Source organism: Coregonus lavaretus (assembly GCF_964263955.1).
Source record: "Coregonus lavaretus genome assembly, chromosome: 15".
Lineage (NCBI taxonomy): Eukaryota > Metazoa > Chordata > Actinopteri > Salmoniformes > Salmonidae > Coregonus > Coregonus lavaretus.
In genome coordinates, this window is record NC_140002.1 from 19,127,310 (window position 1) to 19,148,268 (window position 20,959).

Sequence of the window (20,959 nt, forward strand, 5' to 3'; positions counted from 1 at the left end):
TGAAAAGTCATAGTCAATTGATCAATGACATAATAATACTTTTAGCAAAAATTGCCCTCTCAACGTCCAAGGGAGGGGGAGGTGCGTCATGGGGTCCAACACTTGCCAAGGGACCAGCTGCCACTTGCCTGAGGAGAGATACATGAAATGAGGGTGATATACGGTAATTGACGTGGAGCTGTAATCTGTACGTCACCTCATTGACTCTCCTCAGGACTTTGAACGGCCCCACAAACCGTGGGCTCAGCTTCCGGCAGGGCAGGCGGAGGAGCAGGTCCTTCGTAGAAAGCCAGACCCTGTCACCGGAGTGAAAAACCGGGGCCACACTGCGGTGACGATCGGCCTGCGCCTTCTGCCGGAGGACGACGCGCTGGAGACAGGTGTGCACTGTGTTCCATACCTCCTTGGCGCGCCGGAACCAATCATCCACCGCAGGAGCCTCGATCTGACTCTGGTGCCAGGACCGGCTGATAGCCTAGAACACACTGAAAGGGTGTGAGGTTAGTGGAGGAGTGACGGAGGGAGTTTTGTGCTTATTCTGCCTAAGGCAGAAATAAAGCCCACTCCCCCGGCCGATCCTGACAGTAACTATGAAGGTACCTACCCAGTTCCTGATTTTCCCTTTCCACCTGCCCATGAGATTGGGGACGGTACTCAGAGGTGAGGCTGACTGTGACCCCCAGTCGTTCCATGAAGGCCTTCCAGACACGGGAGGTGAACGGAGGACCACGGTCAGACACAATGTCCTCAGGGATCCCGTAGTGCCGGAAGATGTGAGAGAAGAGAGCCTCCGCAGTCTGCATGGCCGTAGGGAGACCAGGCAGAGGAATCAAACAACAGGTTTTGGAAAACCGGTCCACAACGACCAGGATGGTGGTGTGCCCCTCCTAGGGGGGGAGGTCTGTGACAAAGTCACAGAGATGGGACCAGGGTCGTTGTGGAACTGGCAGCGGGTGATGTTTGCCATAGGGGAGGTGTCTAGGTGTCTTGCTCTGTGCACAGATGGAGTAGGAAGAGACGTAAACCCGGACGTCCCGGGCCAAGATGGGCCACCAGTACTTGGCGGAGAGACAGTCGATAGTACAGGCTATACCCGGGTGCCCCGACACAGGTGCTGTGTGTGCCCAGGCGAGGAGACGGTGCCGCATAGAGGGCACGTAGATACGTCCCTCGGGACAGTGGGCAGGTGAGGGCTCCTGTCGCAGGGCTGAACAGATGTCCGCGTCCACATTCCACACGACAGGAGCCACAATGTGGGACAGGGGAATAATGGGTGTCACTTTCTCCCTCCGATCCTCTGTGTCATGCACCCGGGACAACACATCGGCCTTAACGTTCTTTGATCCCGGCCGGTAGGAGAGGGTAAAGTCAAACCTGGTGAAGAATAGGGCCCACCTGGCCTGACGCGGGTACATCCTCTTCGCTGCTCGAATGTACTCCATGTTCTGGGGGTCCGTCCAGACAAGTCCAGCCAGTGCCACCATGCTTTCAGTGCCTTCTTTACGGCCAACAACTCACGATCCCCCACATTGTAATTCCGCTCCGCGGGAGACAGCTTCCGTGAGTAGAAGGGGCATGGATGGAGATTAGGCGGCGATCCAATGCGTTGGGAGAGAACAGTCCCTACTCTAACCTCGGAGGCATCCACCTCCACGATGAAGGGCAGAGACGGGTTAGGGTGAGCCAGAACAGCTACGTTAGTAAAACGTTCCTTGAGTGCATGGAAGGCTTTTTTGGCCTCCCCAGTCCAGCGCAGCTGTCGAGGACCTACCTTCAGGAGGGAGTTGAGAGGGGCCACCACTGTGCTGAAACCCCTAATGAAGCGCCTAAAATAGTTGGCAAAACCAAGGAAGCGCTGCACCGCCTTGATGTTGGATGGAACAGGCCACGACCGTACTGAACTGACCTTCTGCTCTTCCTTCTCCACTCCTGTGGTGGATATCCAATAGCCCAGGAAGGGTTAGATGTGGGGGCAGGCATGTGGCACGAGTCTTCGAAAAGGCCACCTGTAGGTCCCAGTATTCCTCCGGGATAGGGACGTGGGTGACCTGGTCCGAACTTTCCACGGCGGTGGCACAGATTGACACAGAGAGACACCTCCCCTGACACTCCTGTGACCAACCCAACAACCTCCTCTCTGTCCACGATATACTGGGGTTATGCAACTGTAGCCAGGGGAAAGCTAAAACTATGGGGTGTGCAGGAGAGCCTAAGATGAGGAAAGTGATGCGTTCATGGTGGTTGTGATTAACTGTGAGGGAAATGGGAATCGTGGTCTGGCGCACCAGTCCTGTTCCTGGGGGACGGTTGTCTAGGGCATTGACTGGGATATGGGGTTGTAAAGGGACTAGAAGAATGCGTAATGATAAGGCCACTGAACGGTCTAGGAAATTGCCTGCAGCACCTAAGTTCACTAGGGCAGGACTCAGTGGGGGACCAGGATAGTCAGGGAAGGTGACAGGGAGGAGGACGGGCTGGGTGGACAGAGAGGAGCAAGGCACGTCCACGCCTACCTGGGAATGTGTAGGAGCGCTCCTCGGCCTGTCGCTTCCTCGCCTGGTGCTCCTTCTGGGACAGGTGTTCCAGGGGTGGTCCGACTCCCAGCAGTAGGAGCAGAGACCCTGTTGGCGGCCGCGTTGATGTTCCGCAGGGGGAAGGTGCGTCGTGCCCACCTCCATGGGCTCAGTCTCGCTGGAGGTTCCTGGGAGAGACTCGAACCCCCGGGATGGGCGACGACGGGCACGCAGGAGATTATCCAAGCGGATGGCGATGGCGATGAGCTGGTCCAGCGTGAGGTCCTCATCGCGACAGGCCAGCTCGGTCTGTACGTCCGCCTATAGCGCACTGTGGAAAACCGTCAACAGGGCCTGGTCATTCCAGCCAGTGGACACAGCCACCGTCCGGAAATCCAGAGCGTGCTCCGACGCTGTCCTGGACCCCTGGCGTAGACGGAGGAGACGCTCACCTCCCTCTCGGCCCTCTGTTGGGTGGACGAAGACGGCACGGAAGAGTTGGGTGAAGCGCTCATAGGACTGCATTTCTGGACCATACCTCACCCAGACGGCATGCGCCCACTCCAGAGCCCGGCATGACAGGCAAGGTGGAGGTCACACTGCAGGAGAGACCCCCTATAGTGAGCTGGGGTGCTGTCAAACCGCTCCGGGAGGGGCAGGTGGACGTTGTTGATCAGACCGGGTGATGTAGATGGTGGTGGGGTGGCTGGAATGACCACGGGGAGCTGGGAAGGTGGTTGTGTAGCCTGCAGTTGGCGTACGGCCTGGAGCACCTCGTCCATGGCAGTCCCGAGGTGCTCAAGGCACGTGTCGTGGTGGCAGAGCTTCGCTCCTACAGCGGAGAGGTCGGGATGTCCTGCTGCTTCCTGTTTTCTTGGGTCAGTCATTCTGTCACTGGTGTAGAGAGGAGTAGGCAGGAGACAGTCGCAGGTTTAGAACTACTGAATTTATTTAAGCACCATAGATCAAAGTGGGACGAAACCCAAACGCTGTTGTGCTCAAAATATATCTTCATAAACAAAAAGGTACAGGAAATAGTAGGAGAGATTCCTCTCAGGAAAACAAGTAACATTTACAATGGCCTACAAAGACAAATGGCAGAGGGAGTATATACATTTGAAGTCGGAAGTTTACATACACCTTAGCCAAATACATTTAAACTCAGTTTTTCACAATTCCTGACATTTAATCCTAGTAAAAATTCCCTGTCTTAGGTCAGTTAGGATCACCACTTTATTTTAAGAATGTGAAATGTCAGAATAATAGTAGAGAGAATTATTTATTTCAGCTTTTATTTATTTCATCACATTCCCAGTGGGTCAGAAGTTTACATTCACTCAATTAGTATTTGGTAGCATTGCCTTTAAATTGTTTAACTTGGGTCAAATGTTTCGGGTAGCCTTCCACAAGCTTCCCACAATACATTTTGGCCCATTCCTCCTGACAGAGCTGGTGTAACTGAGTCAGGTTTGTAGGCCTCCTTGCTCGCACACGCTTTTTCAGTTCTGCCCACAGATTTTCTATAGGATTGAGATCAGGGGTTTGTGATGGCCAGTCCAATACCTTGACTTTGTTGTCCTTAAGCCATTTTGCCACAACTTTGGAAGTATGCTTGGGGTCATTGTCCATTTGGAAGACCCATTTGCGACCAAGCTTTAGCTTCCTGACTGATGTCTTGAGATGTTGCTTCAATATATCCACATAATTGTCCTTCCTCATGGTGCCATCTATTTTGTGAAGTGCACCAGGCCCTCCTGCAGCAAAGCACACCGACAGCATGATGCTGCCACCCCCGTGCTTCACGGTTGGGATGGTGTTCTTCGGCTTGCAAGTTCCCCCTTTTTCCTCCAAATATAACGATGGTCATTATGGCCAAACAGTTCTATTTTTGTTTCATCAGACCAGAGGACATTTCTCCAAAAAGTACGATCTTTGTCTCCATGTGCAGTTGCAAACCGTAGTCTGGCTTTTTTATGGCAGTTTTGGAGCAGTGGCTTCTTCCTTGCTGAGCGGCCTTACAGGTTATGTCGATATAGGACTCGTTTTACTGTGGATATAGATACTTTTGTACCTGTTTCCTCCAGCATCTTCACAAGGTCCTTTGCTGTTGTTCTGGGATTGATTTGCACTTTTCACACCAAAGTACGTTCATCTCTAGGAGACAGAACGCTTCTCCTTCCTGAGCGGTATGACAGCTGCGTGGTCCCATATTGTTTATACTTGCATACTATTGTTTGTACAGATGAACGTGGTACCTTCAGGCATTTAGAAATTGCTCCCAAGGATGAACCAGACTTGTGGAGGTCTACAAAGCAAATAGGCACTGAGTTTGAAGGTAGGCCTTGAAATACATCCACAGGTACACCTCCAATTGACTCAAATTATGTAAATTAGCCTATCAGAAGCTTCTAAAGCCATGACATCACTTTCTGGAATTTTCCAAACTGTTTAAAGGCACAGTCAACTTAGTGTATGTGAACCTCTGACCCACTGGAATTGTGATACAGTGAATTATAAGTGAAATAATCTGTCTGTAAACATTTGTTGGAAAAATTACTTGTGTCATGCACAAAGTAGATGTCCTAACCGACTTGCCAAAACTATAGTTCGTTAACAAGACATTTGTGGAGTGGTTGAAAAACGAGTTTTAATGACTCCAACCTAAGTGTATGTAAACTTCCGACTTCAACTGTATACAGTGATAGAGTGGGGATTGAAAGCAGGTGTGTGTAATGATGACGAGACAAGTACGGGGTTGACGACTGAAGGGCATTTGCCAGCAGTAGGTTCGGCAGTAGCTAGAAGGCCGGCGACGCCGAACGCCTGAGATGGACAGGAGGGGGAGCCAAAGTGAAGGCTGGTGTGACAAAGCTTTGCACACTCAAGAGTGTGCAAGGCTGTCATCAAGGCAAAGGGTGGCTATTTGAAGAATCTCAAATATAAAATATGTTTTGATTTGTTTAACACTTTTTTGGTTACTACATGATTCCATATGTGTTATTTCATAGTTTTAATGTCTTCACTATTATTCTACAATGTAAAAAATAGTAAAAATAAAGAAAAACCCTTGAATGAGTAGGTGTGTCCAAACTTTTGATCGGTAGTGTATATATATGGGGGATTGGAAATTATGGAGACAATTACATTGATGGAAGCTACAATCTATCTGCACTATTAAAGCTGTTCTACCACCAAAAAAATTATAATAATAATAATAATAAAAAAAATATACAAATTATTCTTGTCAAACCACAATGCAATTTGGAGCGTATACCACCCGTTTTCAAGTCAAATTTTTCATGTAGCTGACATTCGGTAATAAATAATAGTTTTTTTGGCATTTTGTGTTATTGTTATAGGCTCACGTTTTACCGGTATGGCGGGCTCCCACTATTTATTTTGCCACGATGCCGTACCGGATTGTACCTGCCTACTTTTACCCCTGCTCTTGAGGCACAGATCATGGCAGAGAGAGTGCCAGACCTAATTTGGTAAGAGAAAAGTGTTAAAATAGGCCACATCAGAGAATTTTGAAGAAAGATTCCTCTGCCGTCGTCCCGGCACACCTTGCGTTAAGAAGATGTAAATCTTTAAGGTATGCTGTCCCGGAACTTTGGAGTATATCTCTCCTGTCTCTCAGTTGGGAGTTGATTCCTCTTTAATTTATCCAGCAGAGCAGAAGAGAACAAACACCAGCTGCTTCTCTCCGATACATTCTAAATCTCATCTCTGTCACCCGCTTTAGCTGATGCAGAAATATAAAATGTATTCGGCAGCATCTCAGGAAGCTAATATGCTTTGATTTATGGCATTACACTTCCTTAGTGGACACTCTGTGAAAGATGAAAAAATAGAGAGAACACAGGGATAGCTCGGTCAGGTGGCTTTCATTAGTATCTAGGGAAAATGTAGGCTTTACGTGCCATTATAAAATCTTATCGACTCGCCGGACACCAGGGTAATTGTAAGTCTAAAATAAGTTTGCGAGAGGCATATAATTCATGGTCCTTTTTGATAGTGCCAGGGCCTAATTGTCATATTTAGTCAGAGAATCTGCCTATCCAACACAGAGGTTTTTCAATAAGTGGATTTGACAGTACTTGTGGTTGCCATGGCTACGGGTTGTTCCACCACATTTCATTATGTTACCCGCACACCCCTACCATCATCCCAACCTCACTAACAATCCCACTAAAGCCGATGGGAGCTGCCTACTGCATTAGCAATGCTGAGACCTTGCCAGATCTCCGGCAATTAACACATTGTTATCTAAATACATGCTACTGTGGCCTATACGTCTACGATGTGAGAATGTTGGGTGAGACATTTTTTCATTTGTTGACTTGGCATACCAACTCTACGACTATGTCTGCGCCGCTTTGTTTTAGTGACTGTGCTTTTACTAAAATGAGGCTGCAAACAATAAAATGCTTATTTGTTAACTGAATCCAATTATCGGCATAGATGTAGCATCATATTGAAAAGTGAAAGGTGGGAAACAGCTCATCTTAGGTTGATCAGCAGCAGATGTTCAGTCAAGCTGTTGATGCATTTCAGTGTGCCGTGCCTTGCCTCACTGTGCTTTGCCGCTGTGTCATCCTGTCATAGTCCCTCTCCCCTTGGCCACACCTGTTATAGGACCTGCTGTATGTAAAGTGTATTGGGACTATGTACAAATGCATACAAATGCATAGTTTGACTTGAACTGTTCTGAGACCTGCTTTCTCTGTGTTTTTCTCTTCTAGCCTCCCTGCAGGTGGAGATCACACCGATGCAAGGAGAGATCAGCGTCGGGGAGTCCAAATTCTTCCTCTGCGAAGGTAGGTGTGGTACAGATACCATCGCCTCCACAACAGCAAACTCCCAAATAGCTACAGTATTTTGACAGCTTGATATAGAATATAACTCTAAATAAAGTGCAGGTGCTACAGCAGTTCTCATGGCTGCAGTAGCATGGGTTTCCTGGGATGCTAACCTGCAACTGTGGTCAGTTACCCCCCACTACTGGCAGACTGCTGCAGGTCAGCATCCTGTTGTTGAATAGCAAAGAAAAGAGAGGCTCAATATGTCATGGAAGGAAGATGAAAACATTTCACTTTAACGTTTCCTTTGAATGAAAATAACTGTAGATAGCTGTGTCATTTTTTTGCAGTAAGATGTCAGCAATATACTGTTTATTCCATTACGAATGAGGGAGTGAAAGATTCCAGAAAACTTGGCTTTGCCCTTCTTTCAAAATATAAATGGTGGAGTTTTCATTTCAGTCTTTTTTCAGGTAGTACATCATCTGAGCAAATATGTAAAAGAGTTATCTTTTTGTGCATATTGATATGAAGATGGATTTCACATTCCTTGAAGCAGGTAGCCCTAGGGAATACTGGTCTAGTATTAGTCAATTTATAACGAAAATATGTTGCTTGTTTGTCAGGATATTCACATCTTTGTTGAGAGTGATAAGGATGAGATGTTGTGGAATTATGCCTACATTATATACTTTTAGGTTTTATCTCATGTTCATGACATATTTTCAGCTTGCAAAGGTGACATATACAGCGTTAGGATGGATGCTATTTTGCTAAGTAGAGAAACCCGTTAACCTTGGCGAAAAAAAGCTATAATGCATACCTCAGACGCAGCATCATCTCGCAAGGCAGGACATATTTCTCTGCTTGGGTATCATTCATATAAACTGCTGAAGACACATAAACAGTGCATTCGCACTCTGCTCACACATCCACCCTGCCTCTATTCATCCCTCAGTTGTCGGAGACGCAAAGGACATTGATTGGTATGCCCCGAACGGTGAGAAGCTCTTACCGAACAGACAGGACATCATTGTGAACCGCAACGACGAGTCCTCGTCCACCCTCACTATCTACAATGCTGATGTGGACAATGCCGGAGTCTACAAGTGTGTGGCCAAAAATGGAGACAAGGAGTCTCAGGGCACTGTCAATGTGAAAATCTTCCGTAAGTTCCCTCTTAAACTCAAACTCCTTGAAAAGTGTTGATATTATTCATTGTAATTTAGTGGATTACCACCAAATGATATCACTTCACTGTATTATCTGTACATATTTGTGGCGTGCACAATGTAATTTTGAAGAATGTAATTTTAAAAAGTGTCTGTGCATATTTTGTGCATATTTGTTTACTTCAATTGTCCTCCTACATACAGTATTGTTGATTGTATCTTCGCCCTAGTATCATTGTAATGGTATCCATCTATTTATCTTAATTTAGAGAACCCGCATATACAGAATATACAATAATACTAACTGTATAGTATGTTCCATCATGAACAGTTGGAATGCCACGACAAATGCATAGACTGGGTAACAAAGAAAGCACTTGCCATAGCACATGTTGGTCTATTAAGTTTGTTGACTGGTTCAGGAAATGCAATTGACAGTGGACTTCTATTCTTCTCCCATACAGAAAAGATAACCTTCAAGAACGCCCCTTCCCCACAGGAGTTTAATGAAGGGGATGACGCTGACATCATCTGTGATGTCGTCAGCTCGCCTCCCGCCACCATCATCTGGAAGCACAAAGGCGCAAAGATCCAGGTTACAAAAGACGGTAAGGCTTGTACACAAATTGATGTGCCAATGTGTGGTTGCCTACTACCCCGAGTCGTGCAGCTCACCCCCCTTTCCCTGTTTTTTTGTTTGCTTTCATCATATATGCCTACTTTTTTTTATTCACCCCCCACTCATTCGCTCTCTCCCTAAGAACACAGCCCAGCCTTTTGGTAATTTGAGTGTTTCGACATAATGGATGAAGTGAGGACAGGAAACAGGATATTTCTTGATCAGTTGTGAAAGGATATTTAAAGGCTTCATATTTAGATGATTTAGTCAAGTTGAGTGGGATGCTGTCAGAGAGGCATTCTGAACGATTTTGTTTTTCTCCTGACTGCACTATTCTAACCTTAGAAGACCCCTCCCTCTGGCGACCACTGGGAAGCTCAGGGTGACCACAGCGCTCTGGTGTGTGGCGTTTTCTTGGACCCTGGACAGGGATGTGTTTTTCACTAGAAAACCACTAATTGTAGCCCAGACTGAAACCCATACTGCTTATGTAAATACCATTTTCCACATTGCTCCAGTTAACTTTTCCATATCAAAGCTGCATGTGCTTATAGCTCAAAGTACACTTCTTTTTCATGCTAATATGTGTTTCACAGCTCAGAGAGAGCTATTTAAAAAGTCTGGTTAATGAATTCAAAGCTTTTGCCCAAATACACATTCACTAAACCAGATCTACGTCTGGCACCGCTTCAAAAGAGGGTTGACTTAACACAGTTGCCAATATTTCTACGCTGGCTGCCAGATGTTTGAACTTAAAGAGTAAAGAGGATTCATAGAATATTTACATAGTAGAGCTTTGACAACACAATTCAAGAAGTAGTAGTAGTTGCTTTCAGCATCTGTATGTTTACATGGTCCATGTTTTACCACATTTACTACAGTATAGATATAAAGGATATAGAATAAGAGGCATCATGCCATGACAATGCTCTGTTGAGCAATGTAACCAAATCTCACGGTGAATAGTACAGCACTTATTTTTCTAAATAAACATTGAAACATTGAACATATGTAAATTAACATTATTCCAGTGGATGGATGGTGGAGCTTTTTTTTTGATGAGTCTATATGTCACTAATATGACAGATCAATCTTTTTCTGGTGGCGAGTTATTTACCGTATCATGTGGTTCTAAAAATCATCTTCTCTCCACACCTATGGATAACTCATGACTATTTTTACATTGTAATATTGCTGCTGGGAGTGGGCAAATGCAGCATTCCTCTGTAACTCAGACCATGCCTCCTAAGTCGCATTGTATGTGTGGTTTCCCATGTTGCCTTGTGTTAAACCTACACTACCCACTGTTAATGACGATTGAGCCTTCTCTGTTTCCTTTTCTTGCGGTTGTTCACAGTTCGATTTAAGATCATGGGCAACAACCATCTCCAGATCCGAGGCATCAAGAAAACGGATGAAGGGGCGTACACCTGTGAGGCTCGTGTTATGGCCAGGGGAGAGATTGACCTGAAGATCATCAAGGTCATCATCAACGGTGAGTACCACATCCTCCCTCTCACCCTACCCACTATTTTTCCGCCTATGCTCTCGCCCTGGGATTTGGATCTGAGCACACTTAGAATATAGTATAGTTATAGATCCAATACTGTGCTATTATGAACACCATTACAGAGTAAAAAACAAAAACAAGCCTGTAACAAGCTTACAGTAACATTTATTTACTCCTATCATCCTTAAAGCCAACCAGTATAGTGCATCATTATCTAATTATAAACCATTTAAAGACTTGTTTGAAGCATATAACACCCTTACAATGTCTTATTATCTTAGTATCATCTTAGTATAATTAATTTCCTACTCAAGTATGACCTCTGTATCTTTGAATAATGCTTGTATGTCTGTGTTTCAGTGCTCCCTAGCATCCGCACCAGGCAGTCGGAGGTGAATGCCACGGCGGACATCAACCAGTCTGTGATGCTGGCCTGTGATGCTGACGGCTTCCCTGAACCCACAGTCACCTGGGCCCGGTAAGTCACACCAACCATCTTGTCTTTCATGAGCGTAAACAAAGTGGCTTGTTGTAGCTGGTTGGGGAGATCAAAGTGAATATGTATATTTTTTTGTAAACAAAAGGTAAACATTCTCATGATAAAAGAGGAAATGGGTCAACAGTATGAATTCCATTTATCTAGTTCCTTGAAGATGGCCAAAGCTCTCTTGTTTGATCTATCCTCAGCATAGCTGTTGTTGACACAACGGGCCCTCTAGTATAGTGTGACAACAATTCCAACATTACAGAGTTACTGTACTGCTTCTCTAGCTCCTCTTGGAGTGTAAATTAATGAGAAGGAAAGGAGGATGAGGAGACACATCCGATCAGGGCTTGGCCTCGCCGGAGGAGGAAGGAGACAAGCGGGGTAGGGTGTCAGGAGGGGGAAGGAGGGGGGCCAGCAGCTCCCACCATTTGTAATTTATTTCCTGGGCCGCTGATAGGCCTGTCATTTGGTATCCCTTGGAGAACTCTTCAGGATTGAAGCTCCTACAAGCATACAGATGAGGGACTGCAGTCCAAACCCAGTGTATGCATGTCTGATTTAGAGTTCAAGGAAAGCTCAGGCATGTCGCGGTTCAAAGAGTGCTCATTCAAGAGTGCCGAAAACATTCCTTAAAAAATAAATAACTTAACATCATACAGTGTATCACCATCCTATGGATGTAGTCCCTTTGTAAAACAGCCATGATTATCACGACTCAGGGTAAGACCCAGATGCAGACAGTTCGAAATAGCAAAAGTTTATTTACAAAAACAGGGGGCAGGTAAACGACAGGTCAAGGGCAGGCAGAGGTCAGTAATCCAGAGCAGAGTCCGAAAGGTACAGAAACGGTAGGCAGGCTCAGGGTAGGGGCAGGCAGAATGGTTAAAACCAGGAAAACCAGGGGCTAGAGCAAAACAGGAGTACGGGAAAACCGCTGGTAGGCTTGACGAGACAAGACGAACTGGCAACAGACAAACACAGAACACAGGTATAAATACACAGGGGATAATGGGGAAGATGGGCGACACCTGGAGGGGGATGGAGACAAACACAAAGACAGGTGAAACAGATCAGGGTGTGACAATGATATAGCTATGGTACAGAGCAGAGCCAGAGAAAGAAAGAGGAAAAGCTTTGTGTACGATTTCTGACGTGGATATTTGGTCCGACGCTTTAAAGACTTATGGTTCTGAGACAAGCCTTTTGTTTACCAACCGCTCAACTTTGAGATAAAGCCCCCAAACAGATCATAGTCACAGACTGAAGAGGACTATTTTTAGCTTCATGTTGTTGTGAACTCTGTGTTTCTGCCTCTCCCCCCTCAGTAACAACATTGTCCTTGAATCGGACGATAAATACAGCCTGAATGACGACGGCTCGGAGCTGATAATAAAGGAGGTCAAGAAAGTGGATGAAGGAGATTACACATGCATCGCCCGGAACAAGGCTGGGGAGAAAGAGGAGGAAGTCAGCTTGAATGTGTTCGGTAAGAGCAAAATGATTCCCATTAACTGTAGTAAAAGAACGTTGCGTTTTTGTGCTTTTGAAATGTTTTTCATGTAGACTCCAATGCTTCCCACAGTTGTGTCAAGATGTCTGGATGTCCTAAAACCCTGAGCTTTTGAAATGTTTTTCTTGTTTTTACTATAGCAATGTGCATACAAGCAATACACAAAACATTAGGAACACCTTCCTAATATTGAGTTGCACCCCCTTTTCCCCTCAGAACAGCCTCAATTCATTGGGCATGGACTCTACAAGGTGTCAAAAGCGTTCCACAGGGATGCTGGCCCATGTTGACTCCAATGCTTCCCACAGTTGTGTCAAGTTGGCTGGATGTCCTATTGGGTGGTAGACCATTCTTGATACACACAGGAAACTGTTCAGCGTGAAAAACCCAGCAGCGTTGTAGTTCTTGACACACTCAAATCGGTGCGCCTGGCACCTACTACCATACCCCGTTCAAAGGCACTTAAATATTTTGTATTGCCCATTCACCCTCTGAATGGCACACAAACACAATCAATGTCTTATTTGTCTCAAGGCTTAAAAATCATTATTTAACCTGTCTCCTCCCCTTCAACTACACTGATTTGATGTGGATTTAACCAGTGACATCAATAAGGGCTCATAGCTTTCACCTGGTCGGTCTATGTCATGGAAAGAGCAGGTGTTCCTAATGTTTTGTACACTCAGTGTATATTCCATTGGCATCCATCAATTAATTGTATTTTTGCCTTTTTCTCTAGTGCAACCCAAGATCACCTACCTGGTCAACCAGACTGCATCAGAGCTGGAGGAGCAGATCACCCTGACCTGCGAGGCCTCTGGAGACCCCACCCCAACCATCACCTGGAGCTTTGGCCGAAGGGTCTTCACAGAGGGAGAGCAGGTACTGGTGTTTGGGGACCAGGGACGGGCTTGGAACCAGGGGCCCGAGCTGTGGTGGACAGGGTGTGTCAATCAGAGTGCCAACTACTGCCAACTGAAAATTGATAGGAAAACTTAAAAGCAAGCACTGTGAATGCATAGATTGCACTGAATTCCCCCCACCTCTTTCATTCTCTACCCAGTGTTGATTTGGAGGCATGTGTTTCAGGGCATGGTCCTATCTGACGCTCCACTAGAATGCGTTCATATCCCTTTACAACCAGCCATTCAAAGTCATACTGTAGCTTTACTCAAAGAATGAAAGAAATGCAGCAACATCAGCGATTGCTGAACACCAGGTGCAGCTGCATCTCTCAGCATATTTTACCCAGACAAATGTAATTAGTAACTCCGCATCAGTTGTTTTCCATCATTTCATGTTTTCTCATCCAAACGCAATCAAGCAAAATCTGTTGACAACTGCTAACAGCTCTTATCAATATTCAGCCATGGTGAGTAACTCTTTACCCCCTCTACACTCTCACTTTTACTCTCACTTTCACACTCTTCCTCTGCTTTGCTCTTTTTTCTCTCTTTATATCTCTCTTACTAGGATAAAGGCTTATTGAATTCCCCTGTAATTACTTTAGTCTCTTTGCACCTCTGCAGTTACACTGTTGCTAACAGCACTCTTACTAATCATTAGCGCTTCGGAAGGGGCGTATGTGGGCATTGGAATGATTGGGGCAGAAAGCATTTTATAAAGGAAGGAAATAGGTTTTATACGCAAGTGGACTCAGTGTTAAGTTTTATTTTTTTATATATTCTTTTAACCTCTCACTCAATCGCTAGGTCAGTGTGTCCCGTTCAAACCTTATTTAGCATGTCATAGTTTAGTTTGTACCCCGTTTCCTTACTTTAAAAACGTGGATGTTTACATAGGCACCCAATGCACTTGACAAGTCAAGGTATTTCTAAAACAATTTGTGAATAAGACTATGCTTTAGCATTTTCTTCAAAGGTCAGATTCGATTCTAGATTGTGCGTGTGTATCTACATGTGGTTATGCATCTCTGTCACCGCCAGCATAACGCTCCTGTTCTCCTTTTATGTCCTTGAATAATACTTTTACAGTTAGAGACTTCAACAGCCGATCAAAGCTTAAAGCTCTCAGCAGAATTATATGATATATTACACACCATCTACAGTATATATGAATAGCCCGCCTCTGTGTATATTCCTATCATGCAAGGATGTCAGACTCAAAGGCATTATCGCTGTTCTGCATTTAGAGTAAAGGCAAAGAACCCAATTTCAAGCCTATTTTTGTGCTCTTATTGCTGCATTCTGATGGTGTCGTCGGCTTTTCTAAAGCCATCTTTTAGTGTTCGATTCTGATTGTGAGTCGTGTAAGAAAAGTCTGCTGGATTAGTCAGTTGAGAGAGAAAATGTTCCCTTCTAGTTCAAGTGCTGTAAACATTATAAGCACTTTATAATTACCTTTTCATTTATAAGGGAACTGGTTTATTCACTACACCGTATGTCAGTAATTATCCCTGGAATAAAACTTGGAAAAATAGCCCTCTGATTCTTGTACAGAATCTCAAAGCATGTTTCTCCACAGATAATCGTACTATTTAATGGTGTTTTTACATTTAAGTCATTTAGCAGACGCTCTTATCCAGAGCGACTTACAGTTAGTGAGTGCATACATTTTTTCATACTCGCCCCCTGTGGGAAACGAACCCTGGCGTTGCAAACGCCATGCTCTACCAACTGAGCTACACAGGGCCATGTGTTTTTATACCTGAAGTTGTGAGTCTGAGGGGAAAGTTTCCAAAGTACTTCAAAAGTGCATGAATAATTATTTGTGAGACAACAATGTGGTGCGATGCTTTACATCAGAAAGTGCAAAGATAATATTTGATTCACATTTGCTATTGGAATAAACAATATCTGTGGTGATGTACAGTACCAGTCAAAAGTTTGGACACACCTACTCATTCCAGGGTTTTTCTTTATTTTTACTATTTTCTACATTGTAGAATAATAGTGAAGACATCAAAACTATGAAATAACACATATGGAATCATGTAGTAACCAAACAAGTGTTAAACAAATCAAAATATATTTGAGATTCTTCAAATAGCCACCCTTTGCCTTGATGACAGCATTGCACACTCTTGACATTCTCTTAACCAGCTTCAACTGGAATGGTTTTCCAACAGTCTTTAAGGAGTTCCCACATATGCTGAGCACTTGTTGGCTGCTTTTCCTTCCACTCTGCGGTCCGACTCAACCCAAACCATCTCAATTGGGTGGAGGTCGGGGGTTTGTGGAGGCCAGGTCATCTGATGCAGCACTCCATCACTGTCCTTCTTGTTAAAATAGCCCTTACACAGCCTGGAGCTGTATTGGGTCATTGTCCTGTTGAAAAACAAATGATAGTCCCACTAAGCCCAAACCAGATGGGATAGCGTATCACTGCAGAATGCTGTGGTAGCCATGCTGGATAAGTGTGCTTTGAATTCTAAATAAATCACAGACAGTGTCACCAGCAAAGCACCCCCACACCATAACACCTTCTCCTCCTCCATGCTTTACGGTGGGAAATACACATTAGGATATCATCCGTTTACCCACACCAGGTCTCACAAAAACACGGCGGTTGGAACCAGAAATCTCAAATTTGGACTCTATAGACAAAAGGACACATTTCCACCGGTCTAATGTCCATTGCTCGTGTTTCTTGGCCCAAGCAAGTCTCTTCTTCTAATTGGTGTCCTTTAGTAGTGGTTTCTTTGCAGCAATTCGACCATGAAGGCCTGATTCACACAGTCTCCTCTGAACAGTTGATGTTGAGATGTGTCTGTTACTTGAACTCTGTGAAGCATTTATTTGGGCTGCAATTACTGAGGCTGGTAACTCTAATGAACTTATCCTCTGCAACAGAGGTAACACTGGGTCTTTCTTCCTGTTGCGGTCCTCATGAGAGCCAGTTTCATCATAGTACTGACCTTCATGTCTTAAAGTAATGATGGACTGTCGTTTCTCTTTGCTTATTTGAGCTGTTCTTGCCATAATATGGACTTGGTCTTTTACCAAATAGGGCTATCTTCTGTATACCCCCCCCTACCTTGTCTCAACACAACTGATTGGCTCAAACGCATTAAGAAGGAAAGAAATTCCACAAATTAACTTTTAAGAAGGCACACCTGTTAATTGAAATGCATTCCAGGTGACTATTTCATAAAGCTGGTTGAGAGAATGCCAATAGTTTGCAAAGCTGTCATCAAGGCAATGGGTGGCTATTTGAAGAATCTCAAATAAATAATATATTTTGATTTGTTTAACACTTTTTTGGTTACTACATGACTCCATATGTGAATGGTCTTCACTTGTTACAGGAGGGGGTCGCGGTTCCGGAGCGATCCACTAGGTGTCCTCCTCCGACAACCTTAGGCACCTTTTCACTCACAGTCTGGACTAATCATGATCCTATTGGTGTCACCTGTGTCTACATGTTCACCTGTGTATTTATGCCCTCACTTCCCTGTGTTCTCTTGCTCAGTTTTCTCTGATAGTTTCTCTATGCTCAGCAGTACTAATCAGTGTCTGATCAGAGAAGTATGTACAGGTACTTGAGAAGTGTTCTCCCTGTTTCTTTATTATTTCAGTCATATTTTGGCTGTCAGCCTGTTTTTGGAGATGTATTTGCTCCACCTTTCTGTTATCGTGTTAAGTCCGTTGTTTTGTATCCTGGCTTCGGGACCACCAGTAAAGATCCTTGTTTCACCATCTATGCCTACTGTCTATCCTGCACCGCACCTGGGTCACACCTCACACCAACCCTTACAGAAAACTGAGCCAATATGGACCCAGCAGAGGCAGCACAGTATCGTAGCGCATTGGCAACGCAGGGAGCTATGCTGAACCAACACGACCGCAGTCTGCAGCAGATCACCGAGAATCTCCGCCAGCTGACGATCGCCATGCAGAGCCAGGTGGACACCCGACCAGCTCCGACAGCCGGCGGAGAGGAAGCCACGGCAGCAGCATCTCCTGTCTCACCTGCGACATCGCAGGAACCCCGCCTACCACCTCCGGAGAGGTATGACGGACGTCCAGAGGGCTGCAGGGAATTCCTCACCCAATGTTCCCAGGTATTCAGCCTACAACCCTCCTTCCCGACGGAGCAGGGCCGGGTGGCCTACATCATCACTCTGTTGACGGGTCGGGCCCTTTCCTGGGCTACCGCGGAGTGGGAGCGCCAAACTCTGGCGTGCTCCGACTCCTACCAATTCACCCGGGAGCTACGCAAGGTGTTCGACACCTCTTTGGTGGTGTCGGGGCATGAGGCCGGGAGGCGGCTCACGGGGTGACCGTTCGGTGGCGGACTACTCCGTGGAGTAGCGGGACCCGGGCTCGAGAGGCAGGATGGGAGGAGGCCGCCCTGGTAGTCCTTTACACGCAGAAGCTATCGGAAGGGAAGAAGGACGAACTCTCCTTCAGGGAGCTGCCTGAGCGACTGGACGGCCTCGTCGACCTCTCGGTGCGGTTAAACAATCGGCGGCGTGAGAGGGCGCATGAGAGAGGGATGGCGCCCCTCCGCGTCCCCCTATCAGCCCGGAGGCTTTCCGCCGATTCAGGGAGGAGACGCCTTAGGAGGCTATGCAGCTGGGTGTGGCGTGCTTGTCCAGGATGAAGAGGCTGAGGTGTCAGCGCCAGGGATGTTGCCTGTACTGCGGCCAGGCAGGTCACCACTGCGACTCATGCCCGGAGAAGCCGGGAAACGGGAGGGCTCGCTAGTATCGGGAGGGGTGCTACCGAGCCGGAACCGAAACCTCAACTTCAGAGACTCCTGGACCTTTCTCCCCGTCAGGGTTCAGTGTGCCCGTGCTGCGCATTGGGTGCATGCACTGGTGGATTCTGGGGCCGCGGAAAACCTGATGGACGCGGGGCTGGCCCAAAAGTGGAGCATTCCATTACTCTCCCTCTCTGAGCCGTTCCGGTCATGGGCCTGGACGGCCGTTTTTCCCCTCGTCCTCGGGCACCCCAGACTGGTCACCCACAAACCCCGGATAGACTGGTCCACGGGGCGGCTCATCCTGGAGGGAGGCTCTGCCCCCATCCTGTTCCAGGCTCCACCGACCACTCATCAGCCCAAACCACCATCCCAGACCACCTACCAGTCCTCACCGCTTCCCCAGGTCCCGCACTCCAAACCGCCTACCGCCCTAGCGACGGTTGCCACCGAGGGGACAGCGGCTACAGACTCCGTCACCAGCCCAGACCTGGCAGGCGTTCTCCGGGAGTATTGGGATCTGGGGGAGGTGTTTAGTAAGAGGCGTGCCAAGGGCTTACCTCCTCACAGGCCATACGACTGCGCTATCGATCTCCTGCCGGGCACCATGCCCACACAAGGTTTTCCTTGTCCCGGCCGGAGACGCTGGCCATGAGGGAGTATATCAACGAGGCACTCGTTTGAGGGTCACATCCGCCCATCTACCTCACCCGCGGGCACGGGCTTCTTCTTCGTGGGGAAAAAGGACGGTGGGCAACGGCCGTGCATTGATTACCGGGCGCTTAACGACATCACGGTTAAGAACCGCTACCCACTCCCCCTGATGACGACGGCATTTGAGTCGTTGCAGGGAGCCCGGAACTTCACCAAGCTGTACTTACGAAATGCCTACAACCTGGTGAGGATTCGGGAGGGGGACGAGTGGAAGACGGCTTTTAACACACCCAGTGGGAATTACGAGTACCAAGTCATGCTGTTCGGTCTAGCCAATGCGCCTGCGTAGTCCAGGCGTTGGTCAATGATGTACTCCGGGACCTCCTCGACCTCAGCGTCTTCGTGTATGTGGATGACATCCTAATATTTTCAAAGGACATGAGTGAACACCAGCAGGACGTTCGGCAGGTCCTCCAACGCCTTCTCCGTCACCAGCTCTACGTCAAGGCGGAGAAGTGCGTGTTCCACACGGAGACAGTCTCCTTCCTGGGGTTCATCGTCACCCAGGGGGACCTACGGATAGACCCAACCAAGGTCAGCGCGGTACTGGATTGGCCCCAGCCCTCCTCCCTCAAGCAACTACAACTGCCCCAGTTTCGTGGGGAATAGATAGGCTGGTCAGAGCAGCGCTACGGTGGGAGCCCGATCCGGGCGGAGGTCCATCGGGGAGGATGTACGTTCCCAAGGTGGCGAGCTTGCGAATGCTTCAGTGGGCGCACGCGTCCGACCTCACCAGCCATCCGGGGGGCGCCAGGATGTTGGCGTTCATGCGTAGGAGGTTCTGGTGGCCATCAGCTGAAGGGGATATGCGTGCCTTCGTGGCTGCTTGCCCGGTGTGCACGTGCACTAAGTGCTCACGTCAGCCCGCGGCAGGGCTGCTCTGACCCCTGCCTATCCCCAAGCGCCCCTGGTCCCACATCTTGCTGGATTTCATTTCTGCCCTACCTCCCCCCCCCTTATGATGAATACACAGTCATCCTGGTCGTTGTAGACTGGTTTTCGAAGGCTGCCCGCTTCATTCCCCTTCTCAAACTCCCGTCAGCCCGGGAGACGGCTAAGTTGGTGGTACAGCACGTTTTCCGGATCCACGGCCTTCTCCAAGATGTGGTGTCAGATCGGGGCCCTCAGTTCACCTCCAGGTTCTGGAAGGCGTTCGCCACCTGCCTCGGCGCCTCCGTCAGCTTGTCTTCCGGCTTTCATCCCCAGTCGAATGGGCAGACGGAGCACGTCAACCAGGATCTGGAGGGGGTGCTGAGGTGCTACTCCTCCAGCAACCCAGCTACATGGAGTCAGCAACTGGCGTGGGCGGAGTTCGCCCACAACACCCTTCTCTGCTCGTCCACCGGGTACCAACCCCACCTATTCCCCGAGCAAGAGGAGGCGGCGGTACCATCAGTCCAGACCCACATCAGTCGCTGTCGCCGCACCTGGAGGCAGGGACGGGTGGTGTTTAAGTGGGCCTTGTCAGGTGTCAACATCAGGCCAACCGCAGGCGTCGCCCAGCCCAGGTTTTTCGCCTGGGACAGAGGGTGTGGCTCTCCACGCGGGATCTTCCCCTCCGCATGGAGTCCAGGAAACTGTCCCCCCAGTTCGTTGAGCCATTCAGAGTGGTCCGGCGAGTCAACACAGTGGCCTACCGCCTGCAACTTCCCCCCACTATGCGGGTGCATCCCACGTTCCATGTGTCCCTCCTCAAGCCCGTCGCCACCTGTCCCCTGGCTCCCCTTACTCGTCCTATTCCCCCGCTGCGCCTCGTCGGAGGGCAGCCGGCTTTTACTGTGGACCGGATCCTGGACTGGCGGCAGGTGGGGAGGGATCTCCAATTTCTGGTGGACTGGGAGGGTTATGGGCGGAGGAGTGGTCCTGGGTCCCAGGAGGGACATTCTGGACCCAGGGCTGATAACAACATTCCGTCGCCTCCACTGTTACAGGAGGGGGTCGCAGTTACAGGAGGGGGTCGCAGTTCCG

The 20,959-nt window shown here is 47.7% G+C and overlaps 1 protein-coding gene across 1 annotated transcript in view; it reads left to right on the plus strand.

Moving 5' to 3' along the window:
- Positions 1 to 20,959, plus strand: part of LOC311142420 (neural cell adhesion molecule 1-like) — a gene marked incomplete at both ends in the record, with an annotated part of 315,519 nt that overhangs the window by 221,106 nt on the left and 73,454 nt on the right. Inside the window, 9 exon segments of the mRNA XM_084178065.1 lie at positions 7,259 to 7,333; positions 8,274 to 8,483; positions 8,952 to 9,095; positions 10,464 to 10,601; positions 10,977 to 11,094; positions 12,429 to 12,589; positions 12,830 to 12,844; positions 12,847 to 12,864; positions 13,353 to 13,495. Coding sequence (XP_084034191.1) covers positions 7,259 to 7,333; positions 8,274 to 8,483; positions 8,952 to 9,095; positions 10,464 to 10,601; positions 10,977 to 11,094; positions 12,429 to 12,589; positions 12,830 to 12,844; positions 12,847 to 12,864; positions 13,353 to 13,495 — 1,022 coding nt within the window.